General features: G+C 50.9%; 1 protein-coding gene across 3 annotated transcripts in view; it reads right to left on the bottom strand.

The window, feature by feature from the left end:
• The window catches only part of FKBP5 (FKBP prolyl isomerase 5), an 805772-nt gene that overhangs the window by 647880 nt on the left and 134917 nt on the right, over positions 1-22975 (bottom strand). For all 3 annotated transcript variants that reach the window (XR_011204865.1, XM_069238765.1, XM_069238763.1), the window contains exon 2: positions 725-858. Coding sequence is in view for 1 of the 3 variants with exons in the window: in XM_069238763.1 (XP_069094864.1) it covers positions 725-835 (111 nt within the window). In the remaining 2 variants the exon portion in view is untranslated. The remainder of the gene's footprint in view (positions 1-724; positions 859-22975) is intronic.

Raw genomic sequence — 22975 nt, 5'->3', positions numbered from 1 at the left:
TTTCTCTGCCCCCGCTTGGCAGAGCACTCTGAATCTTTCCATGCACAACAAGAATCACAGGCACACTTTTCTGGGAAATGTTTGTGAAGATGCATCAAACGGCACCAAAGATATGGGCAAGTCAAAAATGCATTTTCTATGGAAACATGGTTCTAACTATAACTACCTACTGGCAACTGCCAATAGGTAAAATATATATATATGTGCAAAAGAGAAAAGAGAACTGTGGGTAGTTCCCAAGTTTAGGTGGAGAACAGCTCCAGTAAAGAGCATCTTGCAATACCAGCAACACTCTAGATTTGCTCACCTCAAATGTCTGCTTATCTAGCAACGTTTATAAGCAGAGAATTAGCACAGTGTTATCCATGCCGAGCAAGATAGGGACAAAGTCTTTTGCCATTTATACAGCAAAATATTTTAAGCACAGGATTGTTAGTTAAGTATGAGAATGAGCATGAGTATAATGAACCCCTGGGAAACACTTAGAAAAGCAAAAAGCATTCTTTCAGGGCAAGGCACAGACAGAAACCAAGACAAGTATGGTGGCTTTAAAACGCTACACGATCTCAGTGTTTGCACATCTACTTCACTAGGAAAGTTCTCAGTAAGGAAACCTTTAAATGCCTTCAACAGGAGAATATCTGCATGCTGTGCACAAGTGTGCACTGATCTGAATATCGCCTTAGAAATAGGGAGAAGTGGGATATAGTATTATTCAACTTACCTTCAGAACACCTCCATCCTTGTTGGGGGTAATATCCTGACCATGACCAGTGTGTGCTATCGGCTGCTGTGAGCGCTCTCCTTCACTCTTCATGGTCTCGTCTATGGTCATCACCTCATGCCACAAACCACTGACTACAAAAAGAAAAGAGGATTGTTTGGGAAAGAGCACTAATCAGGTGCAGGCATTATAATCTGGTTCCAAGTCAGGCACAGAAATAGAAAAAGCTAGCTGGTAACAGGCATAAAGTTAGACAAAGGTAGTAAAAGCATGAAGTAACACGAAAAACAACAACCTAAGGCATTTCTACAGTCCCAGTGGGAGGCAAATTATTTGAATGCTTCCCAGGTACAAACTTGAGAGCAAAAAGCTGCTACTCACATTATGAGCAGCATTTGAGGGCATTTTACCACAAGCACAAATTCAGGCAAAATAACTTGCTTTATACTTGGAGAGAGGAGTACTAGTATAGAAGGGCTCATCTTAAGCACAGACTCCACATACGACACAGAGAAGACCAACATATAAAGACAACCCGGTATAGGCACAAAGTCGTTCATAGAATTCTGCCACAGTGTGCCAGTACACCATTTAAGTCACCCACTCCCCAAGTTACATGTTTAACAATAAAGGTCATCCTAAACCTTGGCCCTACGTTATGGCGTTAGTTTGGAGGGGAATATTTACAGTCCGAAAAAACACTACTGCTTTTCCAGCAGATGCAACTCGTCTTACAAACAATGACTGTTTTCCCTACAAAATGCTGCCCAAGCTACTTAAAACTACTCCTTCATTTCACCAAAGAAAAGAGGCTAAATTTAATAAAGACAACTAGAGTTCAGGCTTTGAAAAAAAAACATTAAACTAAACACAATACACGAAAACCTAGAGCAGGAAACATAGCACCATTGGTTCAAACACATCCCTGCAGTGGATGCAGTAATTCACTCTGCATCACTAACCATTCTAGCTACCCTCATGTCGTTCACCTATGTTTGGAGCATAAAATAAGCCGAGTGATAACATAGGTGCTGTGAAGAAGGGAGAGCAGAATTAGTGCTCTGGAAACAAAATAACGATTTTTCTTTACATGGTCATTCTTGCTCTCCCTCCTTCCTAAAAGTGTCTGGGAGTCCTATTCCACAGCCCAAAAAAAAGTGAGCGGTAGACTACATTTGTAAGATCAGGCTTCAAGAAAATAGGTTGCACGAAAAACACGATACACCGCTCCATCAACACTGGCACCTTCCCTGAGGACTGGAAACACGCCGAAGTACGCCCCTTCCTGAAGAAACCGTTGGCCGACCCATTAGACCTAAAGAACTTCTGGCCCATCTCGTTGATACCCTACCTGGCCAAAGTACTGGAGAAAGCCGTCAGCACACAACTGCGAAATTTCATTGAAGTCAACAACTGTCTAGACAGCTCCCAGTCCGGGTTCCACAGCAACCAAAGAACATAGACAGCCCTTCTCACAGCCACCGACGACATCCGATCACTTCTAGACTGTGGCCACACTGCAGCACTCATACTCCTTGATCTCTCAGTGGCCTTCGACATGGTCTCCCACAGCACACTATTCACCAGACTCCTTGACAGAGGAATCACGAAACAGCCTTGAAATGGATCCCCTCCTTCCTCTTCAAAGGACTCAGAGGGTCAGGCTCCCTCCCTACACATCTAAATCCACAGGAGCCAGCTGTGGAGTTCCTCAAGGATGCTCTCTGAGTCCAAATCTTTCCAACATATACATGACCCCACTCACAGCCATTGTCAGCAGCCAGGGAATGGACATTGTGTCATACTCCGATGACACACAACTCTTCATTTCCCACACTGAAGACCCGGACACGGCCAAAAGGAATGTCCACTCTGGAATGGAAGCCGTCGCCACCTGGATGAGAGAAAGCTGCCTCAAGTACAACTCTGACAAGACAGAAGTCATCATTTTCAAAAACGCCACCTCAGCATGGGACAACTCCTAGTGGCCCACTTCTCTCAGCACCCCGCCTTCACCGACAGAGAACGCCCACAACCTAGGCATCATCCACGACTCCTCCCTTACTATGACCCCACAGGTAAACTCAATCACCTCCTCCTGCTGGCACACCCTCCAAAAACTCCGGAAAGTTTTCTAATGGATCCCAGCAGACTGCCGCAGGACAGTCACCCATGCCTTAGTCACAAGCAAGCTCAACTACGGCAATGCTCTCTACACTGCACCACGACGAGAAACATAAAAAAGCTGCAATTCATCCAGAATCTGTCCTTAACCTCCCACGTTAAGAAGATATCTCCCAGCACCTGAGGAACCTCCCCTGGCTCCCGAAAGAAAAACAAATCACCTTCAAGCTACTCACCCACAAGTACAAAGCCATACATAACATCGGACCAGCCTACCTGAACCACTGCATCTCCTTCCACACCCCTGCCATATCCATCCGCTCAACTGGCTCCGGCCACTATCCCTCACATCCGGAAAACCACTGCAAGGACGATCCTTCACTTACATTGCATCAAAGAGCTGGAACAACCTACCCTAATACCTCAGACAAAGGCCAACACTCACAATCTTCGGAAAGAACCTCAAGACGTGGCTTTTCAGATGAGACCCCCCACACACCAGTGCCATGAGACCCTCACGGGTGAGTAGACACGTTCTACAAAAACTGATTGATTGATTGACAAACGTCCTGTCCAAAGGTTACATTTTTGTGGGAAGATGCATCCATTGAAAATCTGGCAGTAGGAGCTTTCACTACTTTGCTGCATTTGATTAGATTATCAACCTTCCTTGACCTCACTTTATATTCCAAACAGAATGTTCGAATTTAAGAGCCCTCAACTGAGGCGGCACAGAGACCTAGTTTGAAGAAAGAGAATTATGCCAAAATCTCAAAAATAAGATGGAATTATTCTGAGTAATATTTCACTTTAATGGAAAACTAAATAGCAGTTTCTTGAAGGACACTTGAAGCTGACTAACCGTTGTTGCTGAGGTGACGGTCACTAAGACAACAGTTTTCAGTGTGGAACAGTCACTACCACAACATGTTGTTGATTTTTATACTTTGGGCAATAAGGAAGAAAGTACTAACTGAATTGCCATATGTGGAGTAGGATCATTGATAGAAGGATGAAAATGGAGAAATAAACCGAGCTGTTTTCCTAAATGGTTTATCTTTCAAGAAAAAAAAGTCTCCAGGCCCCAAAGCAATAGCAGAGAGACAGTGTTTGTGGAAATCAACAATGGTTTCTAAATCCACTAAGTATTGCACACATGTAAAGACATCACAAAGGAGACCAGAAATGGTATGGGTTATTTTCAAGAGTCCAGTCACAAATAAAAAGCTATTTGTCTTATAATGATTCTTACTGAATTCTTAACGGGCACCACATATAGCATCCCATTATGAGAATACCAGGTGAACATAAGCTAAATTTTCAGGAACCAGGCTCTAACGTTCTTCATTGGTAGGGGCAGAAACTCAAGCCTATCTGATGATCCAAGAGATCAAGAACCAGAGAAACCACCAGGAAGCGGTTAAATAGAAGAATTAAGGGCATAGTACTAAATCGGTCTATGACAAAATTGGATGATTATAATCACCTTTGAGATGCTAAAACTCTTGAACGTCTGTAGAGATCTGTGAATTACAGGAATCAATTGAACAGTGTGAAGAATTTCCCCAACCACTCGATATGGAGTGAATAATTTCCTGCTGCCAGGTGGGCCCCATACTAGGGACACTGGCGACTGTCTTATTTTTAAAGGATGTGGAACATTCTCAGAGTTCTTCACTGAATGTGCTTTTTCTCCACAAAATGCCAGGACGTAGGAAATGTGAGAGTGTCCTCCTCTGCTTGTTTAAATAGACACTACCAATGAGTTGTCTATTTCATATGGGAAGCTGTCCATTCTCCCACAAAGGGAAAATCCATTCAGCCTCAGAAATATCAACTTCTTATGATTTATGTGGAGTGTCATATTGTCAGTTATACTCCTGATTATCTGAAAGATGGACTGCCGAAAGGATTGACTTTCAAAGAGAATGAAATCCTGAATCCACCAGAAAATGTGTGAAGTTGTAGAATTTAGGCACCAAAAGTACATTTTGGCTCTTTCCTCGAAAAGATGTGCTTTTTGCACACATCCTACGTCTACTGATGAGAGGCCACTATAAACAGCACCTTGAGAGATGGGTTGAGATTATGTTGGAGACATCTTTACCAATTGGCCCTGCCCCCTTGGCAAATCTGAGGTATTGTTAATTGATCGCCTTGATGGAAATGACCATCCTGGTTTCGAAAGATGCTAACCAGTCCCAGTTTGAAATGTCTCCAGAAATTGTGGAAAGAGTAACCATGATAAAATGTATTTGTTAGAGGTAACTGGCTCAGGTTCTGGAGACTAGTTTTATGGAGGGAACGTGCAAAATTAACATAAACAAATGTACAATTCATAGATAGACCTCCATATACAGACTTGCGTGCACAGACCTGACCATACAAAAAATGGCTGACGCATTATCCCCAGTGCTACAGGCCCGAGCCAAGCAGCAGTTTCCAAGTTGCATATTTGCTGACTGCAGTTTTAGATAAACATTTTCACAACTGCTCAACTTCTTAGATCTGAAAAGAGCACTTCGAATATAGACAGAAACTGATCCGTTTTTCCCTGGGAAGGAACATGATCGAAACACTGGCTGTACCAATCATGTTCTCAGCCTGAAAAACAACAGCAATTTTACCATAATGTTGCCTAAGAAATAGGGTCCAATTAGAGACTTAAAATGTTGGGTGGAAAATAAAGGTATTTATTACTTGGGCAATTGGGTACTATGTACTTCATAGACTGCTTTTTTAGATCTATCTGGGCCAATCTGAGTGAGAAGCTAACTTGTCCACGTCTTGAAAGGGAGGAGTCAGGAGGTTGGAGGTTGGGTGGTGGTAGGAAAGAGAGAAACAGAGAGAGAGAGGATTCATTCGTCTAAATAGAATTACTAGCTAGGTTTTGCGGTGACAGTCAGGTGTGTGAGGGGACAGAACCAGGGAACAAGGCTGGAGACTGAATAACAACTAAACCCAGAGACCCGGACAGATGTGAAGCCAACTGTCACTTGCTGGATGCCAGTCCTTCATCATATGGTAGCTAGATGCTACTGCAAGTGTGTTGCTGGCTTGTCAACTGCCATTAATAAAAGAAGAGGATCCCACGTGCAAGGGGTCAAACATTTTGTCCGAAACTACACAACTTCAAATTGGAAATCGCCAACAGAAGCCAATGGTGCTCTACTAGTATGAACCAATAGACACATGTAGCCAGTTAGACAACACCTATTTATATGGAGTTAGATTTTTTTGCTGTATGCAGCCTTTGACAGAGTTCAGGAATGTAACATTGGCCTAACTTCTATGTCACTTATTTATGTTTTAAGAAACTGGGGAGAGGGTTCTAATGAGGAGTTACTATGAAAAAATGAGTTATGTGGTACAATATAATCTACTTCATATGTGGGGCGAAAACAAATGGGCAACAGTGACGCACCCGCAAACATGCACTCCAAGCGCAGGCCTCCATATAAAAAAATATGTGTACACGAGCAAAGGTCGGAAACCACAAAGAATATGGCTTCAGACAGCATCCCTGACTCAACAGATGGTAGAATTTTCTTGCTGACTCCAGTTTCTGACAGACTCGCAATTACTCTCCAAAAGAACTAACAGTTAAGTAGGTGGTCCCGTCAAGGCCACTGATCAGGGAAGCACTGAAATTCCGTATTCATTAAACTGCAGCAGCTTGCAGATCTGACCTCACAAGCAGGTGTGGAGTGGACCATTAGCACAAGGGCATGATAAGGGTTGTGCTTTGCAAGATACTAAAATAACTCATCGTGGTATAGAAATTGGTGAGGTAACAATCTAGTATAAGTGATTTCAATTATTGCCTTAGCAGACACCCAGTGTTCATACCACTGCTTTCAAGTGTTCATACCACTGCTTTCAAGAAAGTTATCAGTTAATAAACAAATTTAAAAAAAATGTACAGATGTGCACAATTGCTAATGCAAAGCAGACACTTTTCAGAGAAATATTGAACTGTTATCACTCTAGAATGACAGGTTGGCACAAACTAAAACCAAGAGGGAGACACTTAAATTAACGGCTGCAAATGCCGAATCTGCCATTTTATGCGAGTTACCAAAAAGGCTGCTGCTAACATGTGCACTGAATGGTGGATGATGTGGGTTCACATTGGTGATTTCTTGGGCCAGGGGTTGTGGTCTCCTTGTTAATTCGTAGATACTAAAAGGAGTAGATTTGGCATCAGAATTGTGATACCTATTCTTCTAGCGGGGCACGCTGTAACAGAAGCGGCACTTCAAATAAATGTGCCCACTGTTGACCTATGTATCAGATGTAACATGTTCCCCATGGCACATAATTGATTCGCCTCTATTGGGAAATATTAACCCAGCGTATGCAGGTTATATAGTTGAAAAGTTATAGAAAAGCAACGTGGACACACGTTTTTACATTTTCCCTAAAAGCCAAATGAATGTCATTAGACTCTGATAATGTGCTTACAAGCTCACTCGTTTTGGAATAAATCTGATTCCTCGTCCAGACCTGCTATAATGACCATCTTAATACATTGCAAGCTAAAATGTCTGGTCAGAGGAAAACCAAGGTCCCACAACCTGAATCTGAATGTTGTGTCGACTAACTGTTCAATCCACTTCTCTCCAAGAATATCCTAGAATTACCAGAGCTGAGGAAACTTTAGAAATCGGTTTTTAGGTTGCTCCTCGCGGTGAGTCGTTATGAAGTAGCACTTTTTCGACGCCAACATGGTCATGCAGACATACAGCTGCTACTGCAAGCATCCATCATCCAAGCATTGCGTGGAGCAGGGGCACCTTTGCAGTCACAGCAATAAGGGTTCTGCGACTGACCATTTGGCGCCGTTAGACCCTCTGTTCAAGATTTCACCTTTGTGTCCTAGTCTGCATGCATGCAATTGTTAAACTAAGATCTGGTAAATTATCATGCCAGACATGTTGTGCTCCAATTCTAAACACTCCGTGTTAGTTTAGGCGCTCTTGATTACTGGTACAGTCGAGTTGAAACTAGGCAAACAAGGGGATCCGGAAGAGCCCTAGTACGCTGCAACAGTACTCTTGCTCCAGATAAAATATATATGTGGAGAACCAATGAACCATAATTAGATAGATCTAGAGTTCATGAATGCATGTGTGTGCTCTCACTGCAAAGAGAGTTGAACTAACTATTCATACATTCTCCGGTACACACTCAGGCCCTCATTATGACACTGGTGGTAAATCCCACTTACTGCCATGCCAACTGCCACCAACATAACGCCACTGCTGTGGATAACTGCCAACCATATTATGACACACACACAAACCAATCCGTCACTATACAGCCACACACATAAGTCCGCCAGCCCATAGGTCAGTGATAAACTGGCATTTTCCAAACCCACACTGTTACGCCAACAGAACGGCGCTCACAATATTATGACCCACGAATCACTGTGGCAGCCATTCAATGCCGGTAAACCATTGGCGGTACATACCGCCGCCCTCAAAATACACACACACATACAAAACACCACCACATTGGTCAATTCAAACTACACACACCTGACACCCATACACACACCACACCCACACCACTATAAAACACACACACACATTACCCACAACCCTTTACAATTACCAACAGAGAGAGATACGGCGAGAGCACCCTCAGAACCAGAGCCACATACCATGATCACCTAAACACCACCCACACACCTTACATCACACACCCCAACACATCACCCCACACACCCTCACCCACACCACTCTCACTACACCCATGACACCACTCACACTACACCCATGGCACCACAACAACACCCCAGGTTCTCAGAGGAGCTAAGGGTCATGGTGGAAGAAATCATCCGGGTAGAGCCACAGCTATTTGGATCACAGGTGCAGCAGACATGCATTGCTAGGAAGATGGAGCTATGGTGGAGAATCGTAGACAGGGTCAACGCCGTGGGACAGCACCCAAGAACTACGGATGCCATCAGGAAGAGGTGGAACGACCTACAGGGGAAGGTGCGTTCCGTGGTCTCAAGACATCAGATTGCGGTTCAGAGGACTGGCGGCGGACCCCCACCTCCTCCCCCTGCATGACATCACATACCCCCACCCTTACCCTCACTCCCATCACTACATCACCTCACATATCCCCCAACATCACAATCCACTCATCCCAACAACAAACCCTGTATGCAACACCAATGCATGGATACCCCTCACAGACCTGCATGGACACCTATCACCACTGCATGCACAATGGAGAGAATCACCTAGCCCCACCAAATAACTCATACAAGGCAAATCTGCCAGGGCAATAACAACCATAGAGGGCAACACACCCATTCAAAATATGTCACACGCAGAAACAATAACACTGCAATTACATCCCCACAGGAATCCCAGCCAATGTCACCGGAGAAGAGGTTCCAGCAACATCCAGTCCCCCCACAGAAGAGGCCCACAGTGATGACAGCAGCTCTGGTCGCCTGGATCTGGATTACCAACCTAGCCCATCAGGGACCTACGGGCAGTCGGTTACCCAGGCACAGTCTCACACCACCACAGAGCCTCCCCCTCAGGAAACACCACCAGGGGACCCACCAAGCAGGCCCATACCTCTGTCCCCAGGACACGTCAATCAGCAGTGTGTGTCCACCACTACAGGGACCCCAGGCCACCTGACAAACAGGACGATCAGGGACCTGGGGTCAGTGGCAGTGGGCACACGTTTCAGGGGACAGAGGCACAGGACAACAGGAAAGCTGGGAGGACTGCTGTGCGACAGGGGGAGGACAGGCCCAAAGCTGACTCTCCAGCTCTCCAGGAGGCATTCACCGCGATCCTGGCAGCATACCAACATTCCCAGGATACACTGGGCCAGATCATGGACAAGTTGCAGGAGAACATGCGGCTGCAGGAGGGACAGAACCTGGGGATCAGAGAGGACTTGAAGGACATCAACACCACCCTGGTCCCCATTGCAGGGTTGCTGGAAGACATGGCCAACACTATGAGGGAGGCAGTGACACACCACGGGCCCCTGACACTAGCCAAGCCGCCGAACAGCCCTCCACCTCCACTGCCACTAGTGGACAGGAGGCCCCGCCACAGGAACAACCGGCCACCAGCACCCCTCCTCCTGCAGAAGGAAAACCACCCAGCAAACGTTCCCTGCGATCCAGGCAGAAGCCAGAGACAACTGCCAAGACCCCCACCATGAAATAAGACTCTCCTGATTGCCACCCTTGTGTCCCACACAGTCACCTTGTCCAACTTGAACTGCCATTGCTCCCCTTCCTGTGCCCCCTTGGACAATGCACCTGTGATACAAATAGACTGGACTCCATCCTGGACTTTCCTCCATCATCTCCCTAGCCCACTGCACTTCCCCCTCTACTTGTTAGCACTTAAATAAACACCCTTTGAAAAAATACAAGTATGGAGTATGTCAAATGATTTAAGTATGTATTCGGCTAACAAGATGTAAACATTGCAATTCAACTGTACAGTAGTGTATAAGTAAGAAAGACCTGTAGTTGGATGCAGTGAACACACCAGGAGCGATAGTGGTGCACCAACATCTGCAAAAAGAGTTGCCAAAGGGTACTGTGAGTGGCCATAGAAGTGGGAAATCACAGCCCGCCAGTGAGAATGTCAAACACAAAACTGTCAATTAAATATGAAGTTTCACTGTCCTACCTGTGTGTCACTGGAAGTATTGACGAATAATTGCACTTCTGTTGTCCTCATCCTCATCCTCTGCCTCCTCATCTTCACTGTTCACAGGGTCCACTGCTGCCACACGGCCATCTACAGCCTCCTCCTCCTGCAGAAAAGGCACCTGGTGATGCAAGGCAAGGTTGTGCAACATACAGCATGCCACGATGATCTGGCAGACCTTCTTGGGTGAGTAGCACAGGGATTCACCTGTTAGATGGAAGCAACGAAACCTGGCCTTCAGGAGGCCAAAGGTCCTCTCTATAATTCTTCTTGTTTGCCCATGTGCCTCATTGTAATGTTCCTCTGCCCTTGTCCTGGGATTCCTCACAGGGGTCAGTAGCCATGAGAGGTTGGGGTAACCAGAGTCACCTGCACATATTGAAGGACAAATGTTAGCCACACACCAACCATTAGGGCCCACACCATACCCATACACCAACATATAATGGGTGGGAACCAGGGCTCACCTATTAGCCACACCCTGTGAATCTGGAGTTGAGCCATCACATTTGGGATGCTGCTATTCCTCAGGATAAAGGCATCACGCACAGACCCAGGATACTTTGCATTATTGACATGGGAGATGTACTGGGCCGCCAAACACACCATCTGCACATTCATGGAGTGAAAGCTCTTTCGATTTCTGAATACCTTTTCATTTTGCGGGGGAGACAAATGAAATATATGTTCCATCAATAGCCCCAATAATGTTGGGGATATGTCCCATTGCATAGAAATCAGCTTTCACTGTGGCCAAATCCTCCACCTGGGGGAAAATGATGTAGCTGCACATGTGTTTAATCAGGGCAGACAACACTCTGGGTCAGCACAATTGAGAACATTGGCTGAGACACTCCTGTTGCCAAGCCCACTGTCACTTGGAAGGAGCCAGTTGCCAGGAAATGGAGCACTGATAGCACTTGCACAAGAGGGGGAATCCCGTGGGGTGACGGATAGCAGAGATTAGGTCAGGCTTCAATTGGGCACACAGCTCCATGATCGTGGCCCTGTCAAGTCTAAGGTAATGCTATGCACCGCCACGGACGTCACCGCCATTTTCTATTTGTTCACTCACTTGCTACCTGACCTTCAACAGGAGAGGACCTACACTGCATGTGCTGTTGTGATCTGTGTCTCGAACCAACTATGGCTCGTATGGCTGGGGGAAGGGCCTCTGCCTTCACCTTGGCGGAGTTGGAGAGACTGGTGGATGGGGTCCTACCCCAGTACCGACTGCTATATGGGCCTCCAGACCAACAGGTGAGTACACCGTGAGTACAATGCATGGGGCATGAATGCATGGAGTGCTGTGTGTGAAGGCCTCATGTAGGGGGTGGGTGGTGGATGGGCCCTGGGCAGCGTGCAGCATGTATGGTGGGCCATGTCTGTGCTAATTGGGATGGGAAGGGGCATAGTGAGCCATGAGTGTAACAGGCAGGACGGATGGATTAATACCTTTCACTGTGTCTATTTCCTTGCAGGTCAGCGCCCATCAAAAGAAGGGTATATGGCGTGCCATCGCCAATTACATGCGGACCCTGGCGGTCTACGGCAGGTGGAGCACCCACTGTCGGAAACGGTGGGAGGACCTGAGACGCTGGGCACGAAAGACGGCGGAGCCCCAGCTGGGAATGGCCTCCCAACTAGGAAGGGGTGCCCATTGAACCCTAACTCCCCTGATGGCCCGCATACTGGCGGTGGCCTATCCAGAGCTAGATGGGCGCTTGGGGGCATCACAGCAGCCACAAGGGGGTAAGTACAGTGCCCCAATATACAACTTGCACCTGGTGGAGTGGTATCCGGGTGGGGAGTGTGAGCCCTGTGGGTGCCCCTAGCCCAGGCCTGGCATTGCAGGGTAGGTCCCATGTTGGGCAGGGTTCTGATGTGAAAGTACACCAACCAAGCTAGTAGGCATCAACTACTGGGCAGGGGTTTGTGGTCTCAGGTATGGTGCAATTGGCGTTAGGTGTCCCTATCCATGGGCTGGTGACTAGCATTGTGACTGGTAGGGCACTGCCTAGTGCGTAAGGCTGTTGCCTGTGTGTGAGTATGTCGTTTACACCAACAGTGGTGTTGTTGGCCCCATTAACCAAGTGTATCCTTTGTCTCTCCCTCCCCCTTATTGGTTTGTTGTTTTATCATCCCGTCCTTATGTGCATTAGCATCATCTGGCGGAGGAGCAGAGGCACCGGCGATGGAGGGAGCTGCATCCCACAGGATCCAGGAGGCTGAATCCACTGACGGTGAGGGCACCAGTGGGACAGGGGCGAGGGGAGTATCACGGCGGAGACAGGAGGGGACAGTTTAGACACGGATACCTCCTCCGATGGGTGCTCCCTGGTGGTGGCGGACACGTCTGTGCCCATCCCAGCAACAGGTACAGCCGCCAAACCCCCGTACCAGCGCCGTCCTCCCTACAGCCCCTCAGCGAGTTTCCCGTGCCCGTTCACCCTGGAGGGTGGGCATCTCCTTCGCCCCAGGAACCTCAGGCCCTGCCCCAGTTCGCCCTGCTGCCCTGAGTGAGGAGGCTATTGACCTCCTTAAATCCATCTCTGTTGGGCAGTCAACCATTGTGAATGCCATCCATGGGATGGCAGCCCAAATGCAACAGATAAATGCATTCCTGGAGGGCATTCACACTGGCTTGGCGGCACAACATAGATCAATCCAGGCTCTGGCCTCCTCTCTGATGGCAGCCATTGTCCCTGCTTATCCTCTACCCCTCCAACTTCCTCTTCCCAATCACATTCCCCTCAACCCCAACCTATCCCAAGCACACAGTTAGACGAGCATGCACTCAGGACAACACACAAGAGTGGACATGGCAAACACAAGCACCACATCATCCCACAGGCATTCAAACACCATCCAGAAGCAGACATACCAACATCCACTGCCTCCACTGTGGGCCCCTCCTCCTCCACCTCCCTCCTAGCTGCGTCTCCACTCACACCTGCATGCACTACATCCTCATCCACTACCACCATCACACCTAAATGTACACAACCCTTACTGGCAGTCACCACACCCACATCCATGCACACGTCCCCTATGTCCTCTCCCACTGTGTCTGTGCCCCCTCCGCCCAAAGTACACAAATGCAAGCACTCAGACACCTAACAGCCATCCACCTCACAACAGCATCCAGCCCATGCACCTGCACCCAAACACAGCAGACGGACACCTCCTACCACCACTCCCTCTTCCTCCACTACCAAACCATCTCCCTCTTCCCATCCCAATATCCCTAAGAAGCTTTTCCTCTCCACCATTGACCTCTTCCCTACCCCTCCACCCCCCCGTCCCTCATGTCAGGCCAGGGCGGTCAAAACCCAGGCAAGCACCTCAGCCACCCAGTCCACGGGCACAGTAGTGTCCCCAACTACTCCAGGTGGGAAAGGATCCCGGCCACCAGCCAGCCAGACGGACAGGGTGCCAGCCCCAAGTGCGTCAAGGAAGGGCAAGGAGTCAGCCCCAGCTGCAGGAAGGAAGGGCAAAGAGGCAGCCCCAGCTGCAGGACGGAAAGGCAAAGAGGCAGCCCCAGCTGCAGGGCGGAAGAGCAAGGAGGCAGCCTCAGCTGCAGGACACAAGGGCAAGGAGGCAGCCCCATCTGCAGGAAGGAGGGGCAAGGGGCCTGCAACAACAGGCAGTAGAGACAACGGGTCTGGTGCAGGGACTTAGTCGGAGCCCCCACCACCAATCATGGTGATGCAGCCGTCCGAGGCTGCAGAGGATGGGCTGGAGCCTCCCCCCACCACTGCCAGCACCGCCACCAGCACTGCCACAAGCACCACTGCCAGCAGCAGCAGCCCCAGTGGGTGGCCATCCGAGGCTGCAGGGGAAGGGCTGGAGCCTCCCCCCACCACTGCCAGCACCGCCACCAGCACCACTGCCAGCAGAAGCAGCCCCAGTGGGCAGCCGTTTGAGGCTGCAGCGGATGGGCTGGAGCCTCCACCCACCACTGCCAGCAGCAGCAGCAGCAGCCCAAGTGGGCAGCCGTCCTAGGCTGCAGGGGATGGGCTGGAGCCTTCCCCCACCACTGCCGGCACCGCCGCCAGCACCGCCACCAGAAGCAGCAGCCCCAGTGGGCAGCCGTCCGAGGCTGCAGGGGATGGGCTGGAGCCTCCCCCCACCACTGCCAGCTTCACCATTAGCAGCACCACTGCCATCACTGAGCAGCCGTTACCGCCGGCGGACAGTGTGTAGTCCTGCCTCCATGGGCTGTAGTGCGGCCTGGCCCCTGCAAATCCTTTGAGTCTGACACCCTGGTGAGAGACTGTGACCTTGCACTCCCTAAGATCTGCATCACAGGGCACAATGTCCCCTCCAGAACCAGTGGAGAAGCCATCCACCCACCCCATCCTTCCCGTGATGAAGCTCACTGGGCACAATGCCCCCTCCAGAACCAATGAAGAAGCCATCCGCTCACCCCATCCCCCCAGGATGAAGCTCACTGGGCACAATGCCCCCTCCAGAACCACTGGAAGAAGCCATCCACTTGAGAGACTGTGGACTTGCACTCCCCAGGACAGAGTAATAGGCATGATGCCCCCTCCAGGACCAGTGGCATTGTACCATCTTCGGGCTGAGGTGCCCCTCCATTCCCCTTCCTCCTGAGGTGCCTGGCTATTTTCGACCTGATGCCCCTGCAGTGTTCTCTCCGTGTTGTTGCAGGAGTGAGGTGGGTCCTTGGACTATGTGATGTGGCCCTGTGGCCCACGGATAGTGAGGGCTGTGCAGTGTCCCTACATTTGTACTTGTGTGAAATAATATCAGTTGATTTTCCTTCTGAGTTGCTAGTCCCACTCTAGAAAATAATGCACAGTGGTTTAATTAGGAATTCAACAATCAGATAAAGATATTACATGAATTGAAGGACATAGAGAAAATCCTACCGCTGCCAAACTGATACTCTTTCCATATGAAATGAATGGAAGAAAAACCTACAAAAAGTTCCTCATCCAGTTGTCTTAATTTTCATCTACAAACTGAAGATTGCTATCAACAGACCCACAGACCTTTTTAAATTATCCATAACCAATCTCAGGATGCTATGGCCATTCCCATTAATTCCGACTGTTGATGACCTGGCTAAATACTTAACAAAAAAAGATAAGAGGACATAGAAAGTCTTCCACAGCAACCTGAACTGATCTCCCTTAACAAGACAGTACCCACAGTTCCTTGGTTCTTCAGTAGTCCAGTTTAAGAAAAAGATTTAAAATCAGCCACATCTAGCAATAAGCAATTACACTACTTCTCTAGCCCTTTGCCACCACTGCTTGCCAAGGGCATGGTTATACCCAACTGAAATAATCAGCATTTCTACTGCACAAGTCACTTTTCTTGACGTCCTGAAAACAAGCCATGTCCAATCCTATTATAAAAAAAACATTAACCCTGACAACCTTGAAAATTGCCCATTCATTGCATGCGGCCATTCCCTGTTGAAGTAGCGGAGAAAACGTCTGACACCCAATTGGACAACTTCACATAGGAAAACTTGCTCTGCACCAATTAGGGTTTTGATCAGGCCACAACACAGACACCCATTATGATCAAAACCACAGATGATACCTTAAGAATCACTGATGAGGGCAAATGCACCATGGTTGTACTGGGTGACTTCTGCAGCCTTCAAAACCCTCAACTACAACGTCCTCCCCATCTATAGTCTAACAATATGGGCATCAAAGGCACAGTAGTAAACGTGTTCAAAATCTACTCCAACAAAACTTAATGCATTAAGAAGATAGGCACCTTTCTATCAGCCCCTACAGGTGTTCCTTTCGGAGCAACAAAAGAATACATCTTTGCTCCCTAATTATTCAACATTATGGGGGTCATTACGACCTCAGCGGTATTTAAAAAAGACCGCCGAGGCTGCGGGAGCCAGAATACCGCCATTGCCGGCGGTATTCTTGGCTCCCTATTATGACATTTCCACTGGGCGCAGCGGACGGTAACAGTGTTACCGTCCGCTGGCCCAGCGGAAATGTCAAATCAACATTGCTGCCGGCTCGTAATAGAGCCGGCGGCAATGCTGATGTGCAGTGGGTGCAGTAGCACCCGTCGCGTATTTCACTGCCCGAAATTCGGGCAGTGAAATGCGCGCGGGGCTATGCCTGGGGGCCCCTGCACTGCCCATGCCAAGTGCATGGGCAGTGCAGGGGCCCCCAGGGGAACCCCAAGTCCCCTTTCCGCCAGTCTTTCAATGGCGGTGTTTACCGCCACGGACAGGCTGGCGGTCGGGGACTCATAATCCCCAGGGCAGCGGTGCTTGCACCGCTGCCCTGGGGATTATGACAGGTGGCGGAATCCTGGCAGTCAATTGGAGGGGCTGGCGGTATGGCCATGGCAATTCCGCCACGGTCATAACTGCTGGCGGAACACCGCCAGCCTGTTGGAGGTGTTACCGCCACATTACCGCCGGCCGCCAGGGTCGTAATGACCCCCTATGTATGTTGACCTGATGGGTGATAGGTCTTCGAAAGCTGGTATCAACTTACATAAGTATGTGGATGACACGCAGTTTATACCTCAAATATGAGTGAAAAGAAAACTTCTGCAAATTAGCCCAACTGCTGCTTGACACTAGAGCCTGGATATCGCACATGAAACTCAAGCTTACCGCACAAAAGACAGAACACCTGTTCCTGATGCACAGCACTTCCATGGCTGTCCCTCCAGGCTGGATTGCCAAACTACAGGCCTCAACATTATCCCTAAAATTGTGAAGATGGCCAAATATGTAACACAATAGACTCATAATGTAATCCGAATTCCAAGCTGTTGCCAGGAAACAGTAAGGTAAGTAACCTGCAGCTAGAAGTCTCTATCAGATGTATGGCTTTTCACACACACAAAAAGTTTTTTAAATTGCCATCCAAGCACTCATGATGTCTTGTATACAGTATGGGAACGCACTACTAAAAGAACTTCGAAAGTTCCACCTTGAGCCTCTCATAGCTATCCCCAACTCTGCAGCTATATTATCAAACATATAAGCAAATCTGACAGAATCATTTCTGTTCTTACATCTCTTAACTGGCTAACAGTTGAATCGTGTTCTGTACTAAAGACTGCATGTTTCACTTTCAGGGCCCTACACTTATATTCACCCCCTTGGCATGCACAAAAACTGGAGGTGTTGGGTAAAAAGAGGATAAGAAGCAACTGCACATTTCTAGTCCAAAATCCTAATTTCAAACAAAAAAGAACCGTCCTCCAGAAATGCTCCTGAGATCTGGAACGCCTTTGACGCCCACATAAGACTCGGTCCATCATTCCAACTCTTCAAATGTATGCTAAAATCTAAAACCGTTTACCTAATCTGCCAAGAGCTCTGACAGGACGGGGGATAAACATACCTTCCAGATTTGCTTTATATAGCCAGCAACGTAGTCTTGCACTGTAAGATACTGAGCCACTAAGGGGGTGATTCTAACCCTGGCGGTCGGTGATAAAGCGGCGGCCAACCCGCCAACAGGCCGGCGGTCGAAAAAATGGAATTCTGACCCTGGCGGGAACCGCCAACACAGCCCGCCACATTAACACTCCGACCACCGCGGCGGTGCAGACAAACAGCGTGGCGGTCACCGCCAACAGGCAGGCGGCAGACAATGTGCCGCCCACACTATCACAACTCACCAATCCGCCACCTTTTCCGGGGCGGGAGCCCCGCCGATAAAAACACGGCGGAAACAGACTAAGAACGGGAAAACGCGCACCAAAACACACTCCACGAGGAAGGAGGACAGCATGGAACCCGAATTAAACATCCTACCTGCTCTCGTCTACCTTCTCATCTATCACGAGTACGAACTCCGGCACAGACGACAACGGTGAGTACTGCACCTACGACACACGGGAGGGGGGAGGAGGGAAGCTTACGGCACACACATATGCGACCCCCCCCCAAAACTATGTACACACTAATGCAGAGCAACAATGCACAGTGACACCACCCAAACCCCCCTTAAGAATGCAAAGACAGAAATAAATTGGGAAGAAAAATTTATATAAAAAATAGACTCTGATATGGAGCGGTCAACTACGCAAAATATCCATAACAAAATGATACTATATACACTGCCATGGAGAACCGAGGCAATTAGTCCTGTACATGAAAGTTAAATGGAACAGTCCATGGGCTACAGTGTAGCGACACAAGGGCAAAGCCCACACAGGAGACCTGAGTCCTTTGGAGAGAACACTGCAGGGGCATCTGATGAAAAAATTACAGGCACCTCAGGGGGAAGGGAAGGGGGAGGCACCACAGCCACATGAGTCCACGACGCCAGATCCACGAAGGGGCCACCATGCCCATTGATGTATCCTGGGGAGTGCAAAGCCACAGTCTCTCAAGTCTCTACAGTGGGTGGGTTGCCCACTTCACCATCCTGGGGAGTGCAAAGCCACAGTCTCTCAAGTCTCTCCAGTGGGTGGGTTGCCCACTTCACCATCCTGGGGAGTGCAAAGCCACAGTCTCTCAAGTCTCTACAGTGGGTGGGTTGCCCACTTCACCATCCTGGGGAGTGCAAAGCCACAGTCTCTCAAGTCTCTACAGTGGGTGGCTTGCCCACTTCACCATCCTGGGGAGTGCAAAGCCACAGTCTCTCAAGTCTCCACAGTGGGTGGGTTGCCCACTTCACCATCCTGGGGAGTGCAAAGCCACAGTCCATCTGGTGGATGACAGTGTCCACTGCTCAAGGAGCAGGCATGGTGGGCACAGTGAACCATAAACAGTGCTTGACAGGAAGGGCCCAGCGGAGCGGTGCTTGACAGGAAGGGCCCAGCGGAGCGGGGCTTGACAGGAAGGGCCCAGCGGAGCGGTGCTTGAGACGGCGGGGCCCAGCGGAGCGGTGCTTGAGAGGAAGGGCCCAGCGGAGCGGTGCTTGAGACGGCGGGGCCCAGCGGAGCGGTGCTTGAGACGGCGGGGCCCAGCGGAGCGGTGCTTGAGAGGAAGGGCCCAAAGGAGCGGTGCTTGAGACGGCGGGGCCCAGCGGAGCGGTGCAGTGCTTGAGACGGCGGGGCCCAGCGGAGCGGTGCTTGAGAGGAAGGACCCAGCGGAGCGGTGCTTGAGACGGCGGGGCCCAGCGGAGCGGTGCTTGAGAGGAAGGGCCCAGCGGAGCGGTGCTTGAGACGGCGGGGCCCAGCGGAGCGGTGCTTGAGGCGGCGGGGCCCAGCGGAGCGGTGCTTGAGACGGCGGGGCCCAGCGGAGCGGTGCTTGAGACGGCGGGGCCCAGCGGAGCGGTGCTCTTCTGCACGGCGGGGCCCTGTTCAGCGGTGCTCTTCTGCACGGCGGGGCCCTGTTCAGCGGTGCTCTTCTCCACGGCGGGGCCCTGTTCAGAGGTGCCTATCTTCACGGCGGGGCCCTGTTCAGCGGTGCTCTTCTGCACGGCGGGGCCCTGTTCAGCGGTGCTCTTCTGCATGGCGGGCCCTGTTCAGCGGTGCCTATCTTCACGGCGGGGCCCTGTTCAGCGGTGCCTATCTTCACGGCAGGCCCTGTTCAGCGGTGCCTATCTTCACGGCGGGGCCCTGTTCAGCGGTGCCTATCGTCACGGCGGGCCCTGTTCAGCGGTGCTCTTCTGCACGGCGGGGCCCTGTTCAGCGGTGCCTATCTTCACGGCGGGCCCTGTTCAGTGGTGCTCTTCTCCACGGCGGGCCCTGTTCAGCGGTGCTCTTCTCCACGGCGGGCCCTGTTCAGCGGTGCTCTTCTGCACGGCGGGCCCTGTTCAGCGGTGCTCTTCTCCACGGCGGGCCCTGTTCAGCGGTGCTCTTCTCCACGGCGGGCCCTGTTCAGCTGTGCACATCCAGTAGGTCAAGGGAGCCAGACCTGGCCTGGACTCCCTGCTCAGTCGCCCTCCGACCGTGATGCTTCTGGACCCTTCGGGGACGGAGTCCTGGGCCCTTTGGTGTCCTCCTTTCCAGCTGGGATGTGGCATGTGGGGCCCACCTGCTCCGCGCTCCTGCTTCCTGACTTCTCCGCCCTGCTGCCCTTACGCTCCTTAGATGGGGCTCTCGGGCCCTTGCCTCCCCTAGATGATGTGGCTGGTGAAGTGGGCGAAGTTTGCTCCTTGGGGGCAGCCGTGTCAGTCCTCGCACGGCGGCCCTTGTGTTTCCTGGTCCTCTTGCCGGGGGGGGGGGGCTGGATGTGTCCTTGCTGCTGATGGAGGTGTCACTGCTGGCAAAGGGTGGACTCCAGAACCCATGCACAACAGTGACACCCGAAGCTGGGCTGGTGGTGGCTGTGGTGCTCTTGGGACTCTTTGCAGATGGAGGGGGTAGGTCATCGGAGGGAAAGAGGTCAAGATTAGCCAGGAAAACTTTTTTAGGGCCAAGGTAAAGGGTAGGAGAAGTGGTGATGGGAGTGGAGGAAGAGGATGTGGTTGTAGGAGAGTCAGGTGTGCTGTCATTGGGTGAAGGTGCTGGTGCTGTAGGCTGTCGTGAGGTGGATGGCTGTTGGGTGGGTGGCTGCCTGCGTTTGTGTGTCTTGGAAGAGGGGGTGACAGACACAGTGGGAGAGGACACAGGGGACGTGTAAATGGCAGTGGGGGTGGTGACTGCACACGTGCGGACTGTACAGGAGGGTGTGGTGGTGATGGAAGCACTGGCTGATGTTGGTGTGCATGCAGGTGTGAGTGTAGACGTCACAGGGAGGGAGGAGGGAGACGAGGAGGAGGGGGACACAGGGGTGGCAGTGACTGTTGGAATGTCTGCATCTGGGTGTTGCTTGGGTGAGTGTTTGTGGGATCTGTGGTGCTTGTGTCTGGATGAGCTGCCCTTGGGTGTTGAGGTGTGTGCAGGCTGGTCAGATGGTGTGGATGGGATAGGCTGAGGAACAGGAGACAGAGACAGGCTGGAGGCAGTCAGAAGAGGGAGGCTGGAAACCGGGACAATGGCTGCCGTCAGTGCTGAGGCCAGAGCAGTGAACGATCGTTGATGGGCAGCCTGACCCGAATGAATGCCCTCCAGGTAGGCATTGCTCCGATGCACCTCCCTTTCTACCCCCTGGATGGCATTCAAAAGGGTAGTCTGCCCAACAATGAGCGTCCTCACAAGGTCAATGAGCTCCGCACTGAGGGCAGCAGGGGTGACAGGGGCAGGGGCTGAGGTGCCTGGGGCGAAGGAGACGCCCGCCTTCCTGGGCGAGCGGGCACGGAGCGTAGGCTGAGGGGCTGCAGGGAGGGCGGGGCTGGTGCGCTGGGTGGCGGCTGTACCTGTAGAGGCGGGGGTCCCGGATGTTTCCGCCACCGCTAGGGAGCACCCATCCGAGGACGTGTCTGTGTCGCTGCTCTCACCACCGGTCCCCGTTGTGGTGCTCCCCTCGCCCTCCGGATCACTGGTGCCCTCAGTGTCTGTTCCTGGGCCCACCGGGGCCTTGTGACTTGCAGCACCCTCGTGCTCCGATGCCAAATCTCCTCCGCCTGATGATGCTAATGCACACATGCACAAGAAGATGAAGAAGAAGGGGGGGGGGAGAAAAAAGAAGACCAGGTTGAGTGCATGCAATGTCAACACCGTTGGCGGAGAGGACAGACACAGGAGCCTCATGCACTAAGCCGCGCATTCGGGGTACACTACTCAGTACTTCTGACTAAGACAACAGGTCAAGAGAGGACAAACGCGCAGATGTGTGAGGCTGGACCATCAATAGCTGTACTTGTCACCCTACAGAGGTGGGGGCCGGGAGCACAGGGCCATGCCTAAGGGAGAGGACTACACTACAGAAAGCGCCCTGGCCTAATGTCACCCACAACCCTCCTCCCCCACCCAGGCGCCTCCACTGCGCAGAAAGATAGCAGAATGTGCTGATACTCACCCCCTTGTGTCTGCTGTGATGTCCTCAAGCGCCCATCCAAATCAGGGTAGGCCACCGCCAGGATCCGGGACATCAGGGGGGTCAGGGTACGACTGGCACCCCTCCTAGGTTGGGAGGCCATCCCCAGCAGTGACTCAGCGGTCTTCCTGGTTCCGCGGCGGATGTCCTCCCACCTCTTGCGGCAGTGGGTGCCCCGTCTGACGTGGACCCCCAGGGCCCGGACTTCCTTGGCGATGGCACGCCAAATCTCGACTTTCTGATGGGCGCTGACCTATGTGACATGTACAGGGTGGGAAGGAAACATTCATCAACTTACTGCATGTTAGATGTGATTGGCCCCCCCTCCCCAACCTTGCCATATGGCACATGCTCTCATCTGTCGTGCGTTGCACTCCTCATTCGCCCCCCACCCCACCAACTTACATCCACCCCACTCCACACAGGCATCGCCCATTCCATGTGCACCCGGTGTACTTACCTGTTGGTCTGGAGGACCGTAGAGTAACGCATACTGGGGGAGGACCCCATCCACGAGCTTCTCCAACTCTTCAGACGTGAAGGCAGGGGCCCTTTCCCCAGTCGCAGCAGCCATTG

The sequence above is a fragment of the Pleurodeles waltl genome, chromosome 6 (assembly GCF_031143425.1).
Source record: "Pleurodeles waltl isolate 20211129_DDA chromosome 6, aPleWal1.hap1.20221129, whole genome shotgun sequence".
NCBI lineage: Eukaryota > Metazoa > Chordata > Amphibia > Caudata > Salamandridae > Pleurodeles > Pleurodeles waltl.
This window is presented reverse-complemented; position numbering and strand designations above follow the sequence as displayed.